This window comes from Ammospiza caudacuta, chromosome 3 (assembly GCF_027887145.1).
Source record: "Ammospiza caudacuta isolate bAmmCau1 chromosome 3, bAmmCau1.pri, whole genome shotgun sequence".
NCBI lineage: Eukaryota > Metazoa > Chordata > Aves > Passeriformes > Passerellidae > Ammospiza > Ammospiza caudacuta.
In genome coordinates this window covers 107,011,013-107,023,494 of record NC_080595.1, presented here as the reverse complement: position 1 = coordinate 107,023,494, position 12,482 = coordinate 107,011,013, and the positions used below count along the sequence as shown (strand labels likewise).

The 12,482-nt window shown below is 37.4% G+C and overlaps 1 protein-coding gene across 1 annotated transcript in view; it reads right to left on the bottom strand.

Moving 5' to 3' along the window:
- Nucleotides 1-12,482, bottom strand: part of KLHL32 (kelch like family member 32) — a 118,881-nt gene that overhangs the window by 91,198 nt on the left and 15,201 nt on the right. Inside the window, exons 2-3 of the mRNA XM_058802002.1 lie at nt 3,412-3,494; nt 698-878 (exon numbers count right to left, since the gene is read on the bottom strand). Coding sequence (XP_058657985.1) covers nt 698-878; nt 3,412-3,434 — 204 coding nt within the window. The 5' untranslated portion in view covers nt 3,435-3,494. The remainder of the gene's footprint in view (nt 1-697; nt 879-3,411; nt 3,495-12,482) is intronic.

Here is a 12,482-nt window from a genome sequence, read left to right as displayed (position 1 = left end):
CTGACTTGGAAAGGGGCCACCAGGACCATCAAGGACCAACTCCTGGCCCTGCACAGGACACCCCAAGAGTCACACCACATGCCCAAGGGTATTGTCCAAATGCTTCTTGAACTCTGACAGGAGTGGTGTTGTGATCATTTCTCTGGGGAGCCTGTTGCAGCGCTCAAACACTCTCTGGGTGAAAAACTTTTCCTGATATCCAACCTCAATGTCCCAACTCAATTTCATGCAGTTTCCTCGAGTCCCATCACTGGTGAAAAAGAAAAAAAGAAAAAAGAAAGCCTGCCCCTTTGCTTCCCCTTGTGAGGATGTTGAAGACCACAGTGAGGACTTCCCTCATCCTCTCAACCATCCTCTAATCACAGCTCTCGTGTTCTACAAAATTTTCCATATACTAAAATATCTTCCACTTTCTCCCTTTACTGGGGCATTACATTCATAGAAAGATGTGCACAGACTATCTCTGATAGAGGCAGAGGGAGGAGAAGACTTACCATAAATAATTATTAAAAAAAATCTGATTTAGGTTCTCAACATTTCTTTCCTATGGATACTTATAGTTGTATACTCTACAGAGTGTGCAATAATCCAAAGGTTCAAATTTAAATCTTGTTCAATATGATATTTATAATTATCTCCATCCTCCACAATGACAATTTTAATATAATTATATAAATAGAAAAATCTTGGGACTTACTCGGAAGTAGTCACTGCAGGCTGCCAGGACTGCTTTGTGTGCATGGAATTTCTGCTCTTCAGCAATAAGGGTAATATCACAAAGAATGCCATCACTTCTTTGTTGGTTCAGAGCTGCCAGGACAGCATCGTTGTGGGAGCTAGACTGACAAAGCCTCTGACCTGTCAGCATTTCCTGAACACTGAGAGGGGAAAGGGGAAAGACTCTGTCAAAAACAAAAAGAAAATAAAGTACAAAACAAGCACATTCTGTCAGGAATACAGAACAAGACAAGAAAGTTTGATAATTCTTGGAAAGCAAAAAAGTCACGAACTCTGTCAGGCAAGAACCTTTACACAGCATAGACATCAGAAGAAAAGCTCACTATGACAAAGCATTATCAAAACTGATTATATACTCAAATTTAAAAACATCAATGGTTCTGATTTCTCATTTCCTGTACCAGAAGTCAGCTGAACTCACAGGATTAATTAATTTTAGGATTAAATGAGGACAACAGAGGGCTTAGGTCAATGGACCACCAGAAAACTTTAAGTGGTTCAAACTGAAGGACTGATGAAAAGGAGGGTATATGTATGCATGCCAGAAGTTCTACTAAAAGGTATGATGCCTCATGGTCTCAGGTGGCCTGTTTAAGTCTGATTCTGAACGAAGTGGTCTTAATCACCACTTCAGGCTATTCATATTTATGAAGAGTTGTAGTGTTTTTTGATTGTCTGTTTTGTGTTGGGGGAAGAGAGAGGATTTTTGCTCATTTTTAAAATGCCAATGCCTTCTCCACCTCTGAAGATTTCCATGTATGAATATAAGTTTCCCATATAATCCAGGCTAGGACTGCCTGATTGCAGCTTCCTTTCTCTGTAGTGAAAGGAAGAGACAAGATAACTGTTGATGCAAATGGAAACAAATCAAAATATATCAGCAAATCCTCTTTGGTACAAAACAATGCAATTGATTTGAGCTCTGTGAGACTACAAATTTAAATTGGCAGAGAATCCATATGTGTGTTTATAGAAGGTGAGTTTACAGAGAGTCATCTCAGCAGACATCAAAGTGAAGATTTTTTTAAAGGGGTGAATAACTCATGATCTTTCCAGCACAGTCATGTAATTCACTGCATACATGTACTATGCAGCAGCTGTGTAGCTGTGATATTCTCCTTTCTCTGCCCATCCTACTCCTGCACCTCAGGCACCTGTAAACTCCTGCAGACCTGCCTTGCAGACTGCTTGCTCTAATCTAACCTGCTCTTTTAGAAAGACAACTAAAACCTTACTTCTAGAAGAAGGCTGGCCAAAGAGAAATAACACAGGAACAGAGTGTTCAGTGAACAGAAGAATTTTCAGTGAACAGAAGAATTTTACTTCTTCTCTGACAGTTCAGGTTTCACATATGGACATGCCCTAAATACATTTCAAAAGGACTCATTCAAATTACTCTTTTTTCTTCAGCTGTTCTGTTTGTGGAACCCAACTCATATTCTAAATGACAGTTATCAAGAAATCTAACTTGCTAAACACAAGAGAACTGTTTTTAACAGTTATTTCTCTTCTGTAATTTCTATGGTGAAGTGACTAAAACTAGGGCAGGTATAATACATTAATGATGCCCTGAGATGGTTTCTCTTTACTTCTGTTTTTATTAGCCTCTCTCCCACTGTTGTAAATCAAGACCTTCATTGCTCTTGCTTTTTTCACCATCATCCAGAGGACTATTTCATTCAATAGAGAACATATCTGGGATTTTAAACTGAGTTCTATCATAATCCATTTTTCAATTCAGTGACCAAAGTGAAAAATCAATTGCATGTAACCCTTGTGCTAATAACATATGAAGAATGCATACACATGAAAGGCAATTTAATTGGAATTTATGACTGAAAATACATAAAATAATTCAACATAACATGACTGATTATTTGTAATGATATTGTCAGTTGATAAATTTAATAGCTATAAAAGCAAGAAAGTTCTGATTCTCTTCTCCTGCACAAGCATGGCAGGGAAAGGGGAACAGAACTGGAATGATAAGGTGTCCCAGTCATCTCAGGGAGTTTTCTGAGCTCCCAGATCAGTGTTAACTACTCTGTAAAACAGAACCACCAGCATTTCACACTACTGCAAATTTCTGCAGAAAACCAATTCAGTTAATAAATTCTGCAGAGTGTTCTGTCTGAAAGAACCATGTTCTGCTTCCAGAAATTAATTAAATTATAAATGACAAATTCTCTATTGCAAGAAGGGGTGGTACAAACAAATGAGAAAGGCTACACTGGGAAGGAGACAGAAGGGAAGGCAGAAAGATGAATTTGGAGAGAACCTTGAAAGACATTTCACGTAACTGGAAAAGTAATATATCCCGAACAGTGGAACTGCACAGACCCAAAATTATCACCAGACACCATTCCAGATGCAAAAAATGCCAGTTGCTTCCACAATCAAAAATCCCAAGTATAGACTAAGGCATAAACAAGTTAAGGTATGAAGAGACTGTGGGCTTCCAATCAATCCCAGGCACAGTTTTCCTTGCCTGAGATAAGAAGCAACAACAAGACAATATTTTGCAGATTATAACATGGATATGTATTTAATAATGCAAGTTCCTATCTAATGAACAAAACCAGTAGTTTTACTTTTTCCTACTTTCTTAACTGAATCTTTGGTAAACATCATCCTAAATGTTAATAACTTCCTACACACTACCAAGTACTATACCTCAGGCACCTCTCAGATGGCATCCTTCAGTCTTCTGAATATCAAAACTTATAATCCTCTAGAGAAAGCTGTGAGTGTTCCAGCTAGAAAAAGAGAATGGAGAGGAACATTAAAATTCAAAGCATACACAGCCTCAGCCTTAAAGATCAATACTTTCAGGATGTGCAATTCAAAAGCAACTTTCACTGTCTAGATCTGAGTAAAGTCTTTCTGCAAGGAAAGTGGCCTTTCCTCTAGTCCTTCTTAGAGATTCACACCCTGCCATCTGAATGTCCTCCACCTGCTGCCCTTGAGGAATGGTTTCCACAAACTCAGGAACACATTTAATTTCAAAAAAGCTGAAGAAAGATGAGGAGGAAAGTAACTGTACCAAAATTCCTTCAACATGAAGACCAAGTCACAGGCATGTATTAGTGTTTGCTTACTTCCCTGAATAGCACACAGTTTTTATGTTCAATGATCCTGAGGGTCTTTTCCAACCTAAATGGCTTTATGATGCTATAATCATTCTGGCAAATAGAAGCACTATAGTACAATCATTTTTATAAACACAACAGCTCTTTTTTTAAAAGACAAAATACTAAAGTGACCATATAAATAAACACAGAACAGCTGAAGTGTCCAAAGACCTAAGTTATTGAAAACAGGGCAGCACAGCAAATTTTTAACTGGTGTAGCAAACAGCACAGCTGACATGACATTTCAACTTCATATAAGAATCATGAAAGAAAAAAATAGGTTTTAACTGAATAGTCAAAAAAGAAAAGTACCTTACTTTAACTGCTTATTTTAACCATACGTGAATTGTTTAATGTAACTCAGTAACATTGAAGTATTACAATACAGTATAATCTGAAGAATGGAAAGATTTCCATATTTTTCTCTCTTTTCCAAAAAGAGCAGATGGGTGAGGTCATAGAGAACTTATGCTGATGATTCAGTGGGATACCAAGCAAATGGGTTTGCAGTGCTTTCCAATGGTGGTTTCAGAAGATTTCACTCTCTCCCTCAACAGTCATCATTCTAGCTCTGTTAAGACAATTCACCTTACCCTTCAAGAGACAGAAAAACACAGCATATTAAGTTGCTATTGTCAACTAAGGAAGCAAAACCACTTCTGATCAATGTACCTGCTCTTGTATACACCCATACTGATGCCTGCCCTTTGGAAATCCTACACCAGCCAGAGACTGATAGAGAACAAATTCAACCTTTAAGAGGTCTAAATTCTCCAGCCCATAAAAAAAAAAAAAAAAAAAAAAAAAAAAAAAAAAAACAAACACAACCACAAGCAGCAGTGAGAACAAACAGAGGAAGGATGAAGACCTGCAGGGAAAGACATTAAATCTGCAATAATTAAGGCATATGCATCAAAGAATTAACAAGATATTCAAACAGTCCCATGCTGCATTTAGTAGTTTTCCCTAACAAATCAATCTTCCCTAAAACTCAGCACCCCTTCTTTCTCTTCCAAAGCTCCAGCACTGCATGCCTCACTTAAATGTACACCATGTAGGAGTGTGTAAATCATTAAACTAGGACTGCACAGATTTTATTTAGCCATACAGAATTAAGGCAGCTAAACATCTTTAATTTGAAAGAATTATTTATTCTTAGAAAAAGAAAAAATTAAGGAGGCACTTCCACCTGTTGTATACATATGCTGTGCCAGAACAGTTCTAAAATCATTTGCACCAAGAGTTTATTTCTATTTCAGACAGCTGGATACATGTCCATTATATAAACACTGATTGGTACCCAAGAAAACTCCTTGCATTAGAATGTTTAAGACATACTATTGTCTTTCTATTTAACTACTTGAAGTCATCAAATCGGTTTAAGAGATTAGTTTATAAACTTAAGGATAAGACTTTTGGTTTAAATGGAAAACTTTAAATCCACATAAATCCTTCTGTTATAGTGAAATACTCCTTAATGCTGGAAGTTAACAGGAAAAATATAGGCCAGACAGAAAATGCTCATTACATCCTAGGTTTGAGATAGATGCTAAAATTGCCAAAAAGTGTTTATTGAAAATAATGTACTATTTCACCCTTTATCATTTTGTGATGAACACTAATTCCCAATAATACTGTATTTCACAATTAAAATTTATTTCCTTATTGCTCCATTAGTTTTTTCACATCCTAGAAAAGTGCTAAAATTAAAAATTTGGAAATGAATAAAACTAGTAATGATCTAGCTAGCACTGGAAGAACATATTTTAGTAGGGAATGGTGCACCATTCCTAAATGGAAAAAAGAAAAACCCTCGACAGAAGTTTCCTTATATAAACACAGTGTATCTAAGGATTTCAAAAGTAAGCAATTCAAAAGAAATCACGCTGTCCATGCAAATGATTGTGACAAACTAATACACCAAAACAGAGTTTGCTGTTTGCCTGATGAAATTTCAGTCTTTCTATACATATTTTTGTCGCAGTCTCATGACACAGCAAAATAAACAGTAGGTTTTGTGCACTCTCAGGAAATCTTGGAATGAAGGGTCACATCCACGGCACAGTTAGGCTATGCCACTTCTTTAATCTAAATTACCAGGGAATCAGGAATTATTTGTTCAAATATCACTAAAAAAAAAAAACATTTAAGCAGGCAGTATTTCTTCATTTTAATCAGATATAACACTGGCTTGGAAATATTAGACAAAGCAGTTTAGTATCCAAAAGTATTTATTGGCAGAATGCATGTTTCCTTGTCCAGAAAAAATCTTGTACATTTAAATTAATCTTGAGAAGCCAATACCATGTTCTTAGTTTACACAGGATGCATGAGGCATTAAAGTATTTCAGTTACACCATTTCTCATCCTTTTGGTGGGTTTATTTGTTCTTCTTGTGTCATTTAGAAACAAACTGAAGGCAAGAACATATTTTTGATTAATTCTTGAAAATACAAACCACCAGAATACAGATTAGATTAAGGGGGGAAGTGTGTAGGAGTTCAAAATAAAATTCATATTCAATCTACTTTCTGAAAATAAGTTAAATGTCCCAAAATTCACTATTTCCTCCCCCTTGATGTAACAACCTTTTTTTTTTGTTCACGTATCTGATTTTACAGAGTTGGCCAAACCATAGTCCAGATCATCACAACACTTATTCTGTTGCATAAACAGGCTCTGCATTTTATACTGGGTACCTAAGAAACATTTCTTCCACCCTAATTATGCTTCCTTTGTCCTGCAAACTAGTAAAAAATGCATATTCATAATGGAAATGACAATCTATTAATAATGCCTGAAAACATGCAGGTTTTCTTCATAATCGAAGCTTATATCAAATAATTACCACCTCAGTGGTTTCATCAATAATTTTCCCATCTGCTCTAAGTAAATAAGAACTGAGTTACAATGAACTTCAGTGTGAACTCTGAAAACATAATATAAGCATTATTTCTGTTGGGTCAAAAACAAAATTATTTAAAAATTCTGATTTTAAATGTGTTCTTAATACAAAAATAAAATAGCATTGGACAAAAAGATTGTACTCTTTACTAAGGTAGTTACTTCTTAGGCAGGAGTTACTAAACTATCCCACTCCCACTCCCTGAGCTCCAGCCTAGGTTTAGGGCAAAGCAAAGTTTCTATTACCTATGTAGGAGTCAGAAAAACCCCATTTGACTGCCTCCATGGCTCTAGGTAACACATTGTGCTGTGGTGGGAGAGGTGAAACTCTGCCCTCCTCAGATATTCTGGCAAGACTGACATAAAAAAGTGAGAAAAATCAAAGTGAAACACAGGCAACTACCACTTCACAAAGTTCAGCTTAATATAAGATTCAAGAGATACTAAAAGATGCTTTTGTAGACAGAAGAAATGTTCTCTTGCAAACATGGCCAGGATCAGAAAGCCTTTAAAAGACAGGGTGGAAAATTACAAAGCATTTGGTGCCTTTTATCCCACATATAGAAAATAGCTTAACCGTGAATAGATTCAACATAAAATTGGAGCTAAAAAACTTTTAAACTGTTCACTGAGATCCAGGCAGCCAACATACGTAACTCTCCATTGCAGCCAGACGCAATCTCTACTCTTGTGACGATCCGCGTTTGGAGGGAGGTGGAAGAACCAAGAACCCCTGGTGGTGCCTCGAAGCAGCCACTGCTTCACTCCTCACAACGTCCCCTGCTGCTCCAGAGCCACTCTCAGAGTGACAGGAGACTGACTTTGGGAGCTGTGGAGTCCTTTACACTGGGACCACTTAGAGCAACTTTCACCTAGTTGATCACAAAGTTGTTGATCTTCTGTTTACCACTAAACTTCAGAGAATGGCACTGTATTATTAAGTACTGCTCTGCCTTTTAAGTCCTGCAATGTTGTTATCTTATTGCAGGGGTTGTCTATCTCCTTATCACAGGAGTTTCATATCTTCTTGGTGTTTCTCATGGGCATCTCCTCAGAGCACTGACTCTTTCTCCTTCACAAAGCAGCCACTGACTCCAGTTCCCTTCTCAACGACCCACCCCACTCATTTATAGCATCTTCTTCTCATTGGCTACAGCTGTGGCCTGGTAAAGTCAGGCCTGTTCCTAATCTTTGATAATTGGCCCAGCTGCAACTCCTTAGGGCTAAGATTACTTTCTATGCTATCTTTATTTTCTTATATTCTATCCCCCTACACTCCAGTGTATGAAAAGTCTTCTAATTTCTTTAAAATTTTACTTTGAAGTGGGAAAGCTACTCATTTATCGATTAGCGCATTACTTCAAACAATGCTGCTTATCAAAAATATATTTCAATTCATTAATTTTAACTCACACAAACCATAAAGCCAAACCCTGAGTATTTAAACACAGATTTTAATCTCATTTCACATTAGTTACATTCTGAAACTTCAGTTTACTTGTCAGTAACCATAAAAAGTTGTTGATTCATAAAACTTCACATTAAATGTGGGGTGTTTTTCCATTTCCCTGGGTACAGATAATGTATCTTTTCTGATAGCAATATTTCATTTTGATATATTTACTAGTATTCTTAATTATGACTGTTGTTATGTTGGAAAATAGTAACTCAACATTACTTATATTAAATTTGCTGTTTACTTATATTAAATTCTGCTACTGGCACAAACCAAAATCTTTGTTACTTTGCAAAACTACACTTTCAAGATTTTTCCTCTATACCTTATAAAAATAAAAGACAGGCAACTTTAGTACTTGTAATTGCACGTTATTTTGGAGTTTGATTTGCATTTTTATTAGATAAAAAAACAAGAACCCTGTTCTTTAAGTCTATTCATATATTTCATTAATAACAAATAGTTATACAAATGTTCAGACAACATATTACAGTACGAATATATATATTTCTATATGTCTATATATTCTATATCTATATATTCTATATATTCTATATCTATATATTTCTATACTTCTATATATCTATATATTTCTATATATCAAAGCTCTCCCTGGAGCTTTGTATTCTCATTGCTGCACAGCCCCAGCTCTCAGCCTGCCTTCATAGGAAAGGTACTCCATCCTTCTGATCATATTGCATTTTTATTAGATAAAAAAAAACAAGAACCCTGTTCTTTAAGTCTACTTTTTTTTTTTTTTTTTTTTAGAAAATTTGTCATGTTTTTTTTGCAAAATCATGGAATGGTTTGGGTTGGAAGAGATCATCTATGTCCCAACCACCTGAGAGGGACGCCGCTCTCTAGACCAGTTTGCTCAGGGCCCCATCTGACCTGGCCTTGAACACTTCCAGGCATGAGCAACCAGAACTTCTCTGGGCAACCTGTTCCAGTGCTTCACCACCTTCTGAGTAAAGAATTTCTTCCTGACATCTAAACCAAACCTGTTCTCTTGCAGTTTAAAGCCTTTTGTCCCTTGTACCTTGTCCTGTCACTACGTGCTCTCGTAAGAACTCCCTCTCCCACCCTCTTACAAGCCCCATTTAGGTATTGGAAGGCTGCTAGAGGGTCTCCCTGGAGCTTTGCCTTCTCATTGCTGCACAGTCCCAGCTCTCAGCCTGCCTTCATAGGAAAGGTGCTCCATCCTTCCGATCATCTTTGTGGCCCTCCTCTGGATCTGCTCTAATAGGTCCACAAATGTGGAAGGTTTCTCTAAAGCAAGTCAGAATGTTTTATAGTGGAATGCAACAAAAATTTAACTAGAAAGCTCATCATTATTTCTCCTGAGAGAAACAAAACTCTCTAGAAACAAACAGGGAAAGGGACATACAATAGTGAGGTGTGGTCAGAAATGGTGTCAACCTCACTCAGATAAGCCTTAGATTTTTAACTTTCACAACTATCAAGAAGCTTTTATTGAAAACAACAATTATTGTTTTCTAGATAAACATGTTTTTGAAACTACTTCAAATCTGCATATAGACTACATCAGATAGGAATACACAGTACTGTAGTCTACAATCTTAACAATTGGGCCACATGAACTTTTCATATCTATGCCTGAAACTTTAAAAAATCACATAAAAATACTAAGAAAAGTGATATTTCTTAACAGTCTATAGTCTTGCATAACTGAGGTGATCACTTTTGTGTCTACATGGCACTTCCAGTGAACAACTATTTATAAATTTCAATAAAATCATAGAGAGTTTATACATCTCTATGGGACATGCAACAGTCCTTCAACTTCCTCTGTGAAGTTAAAAGTAAAAGGCTATGACTACCAGCAATTAAGTAAACATGTACCTTCTAAGAATGGCCTCAGTAGCCACAGGGTGGCAGAACTATACTTCAATATAACTTGTACTTCCAGGACAGTGACAGTATTTCAAAGAGTGGGGTTTTCCCTCCTTTCAGCATAATTAAAACAATGTAAAATACTTGCTCATTGTCCAGTGGGTTCTTTCAAAGCTAGGAATCAGAGGGAAAAGAAACGTCTGTAGATAAAAGTACAACTACACAGCAGCTCTATAAGCATCAAAACATTGCAACAGGTTACTGACCTCCATGTTTCCATTTTGAAAAAATATTCACAGAATCACAGAAATTCTAGGCTGGAAGAGACCTGTAAGATCACCGAGTCCAACCCATGTTCTAACACCTTAACTAGATCATAGCACCAAGTGCCACATCCAGTCTTTTTTTAAACTCTTCGAGGGATGATGACTCCACCACCTCCCTGGGTAGATGATTCCAGTATTTGACCACTCTTTCTGTAAAATACTTCCTCCTTAATTCTAGTTTGCATCTCCCTTGGCGCAGCTTGAGACTGTGTCCTCTTGTTCTGTCTGTTGTTGCCTGGAGAAAGAGACCGACCCCCAGCTCACCACAGCCACCCTTCAGGAAGTTGAAGAGAGTGATAAGATCACCCCTGTGATAAGGTCACCCTTCAAGTCATAGAGTAACTGATCACTAAAATCCCTATCAATTTTACCCCAAATAGAATCAAAGAATCACAGAATGGATTGGGTTAGAAGGGCCCTTAAGGATCATTTAGTTCCAAACCCCCTCTTCCAAAGGCAGGGTCCACTAGACCAGGTGGCTCAAAGTCCCATTCAACCTGGCCTTTAACACCTTCAGGAATGGAGCATCCAAGGTTTCTCTGGGCAACCTGTCCCAGTACCTCTCTGCCCTCTGAATAAAGAATTGCTCCCTGGCATCTAACCTAAATCTTGTAAAACCTTGATTCCCCTTCTCCTATCATTACCTGCCTGTGTAAGTCAGTCTCCCTCCTCTTCACAAAGCCTCTTACCCTAAGGCCACTGTGAGGCCAGGCTCCAAGGTGTTCCCAGGTTGAACAATCCCAGCTGGCTCAGCCTGTCTCTGCAGGAAAGGTGCTCCAGCCCTTTGACAACCTTTGTGATCCTTCCCTGGACCCTTTCTAACAGGTCATCATTCCTTGTATTGAGGACCTCAGAACTAGATACATAATTGGCTTATGGACTTTTCCTCCACTCTTTCAATGTAAGACAACAAAGATATTTGCAAATTCCTTCCTGTTATGAGAAAAGGGCATCAAAAGATTTCTGAGAGCTTTAAGCAAATTGGGCAGAGTGTGATTCACCTTGATAATGAAACACATTTTGATGAGGCCAAGAGGGAAAGAAGTAGGAAGAGGAAACAAAAACAGAATGGAGGAAGCTGGTGATGAAGACCAGCTACAGCTATTTCCTGGGCTTCTTCTTTTGCAAAGGGGTAGTGGAAACAGGGGAATAGTACACAGTACTAAAATCAGATGAGTATCTGAGAAAATAGAGTAGAAATAATGGATTTTTCTACAGTGCAATCGTAGGAAGAGAAGCCAGAGGTCATCAGGGAATGATTCTAATTGCTGGACAAGAAGACTGAATGCTCAGGAGAGCAGTCTATGAAAGCACACAGAACAAAGGCAAAGAGACAAGGGCAGGGAAGATCCTGGGCTAAAATGTGTGCATGTCAAAACCATCAGATTCAGAAGCATGCAAACAAAAGAATCAATGTCTATTAAAGCCCATTCCACCTAGATTTTAGACTAGAAATTAAGATCACCAAGTTTTGCAGTTTGGTTTTTTTTTTTTTGTGGAAAAACAGCTGCAGAACATTTGCTTTCCCTTTCTGCTGACTGTGATGGATTATAGTGAATAATTCCTGACAGTTTACTTATCTTAGTGCTAATGGTTCCAATCATAATGCTCTTCCATTCAGTTGGTACAGCTCTTCAAGATTTTTTTCATTTACCTTTGACACTTTTTCAAAGGATTACATGCTCATGAAACTAAGAATGCTAGAAAAGGCAAAAAGATCTGTGCTCCAATACCAAAACTAAAGTTCCTTACAATCAGCTTACTACAAGAAAAAGCACAGGTATTCCTAATTCCATCACTTCTTTAAACTTGAATGTTTGAACTCCCTTAGGGCCCTTTTTCTACCCTTAAATTGCATCAAAACTTCTAAAAGCCTGGCTAATGCCAATCCAGCATAAACTCTTGTATTACAGGGATGCCTGTATTACCGTTTAGCTTTAAGGTCCTTCAAGTATAAAAGGAATTTCTATATGTAGCTTTTTCATAATTGACTTAGAAGTTTAAGTAGGAGTGACAGGACCTGAAGTTAGCTAGAGCTCTGAAGTGAATCCATCTAATTTAGACCTTTTCCTT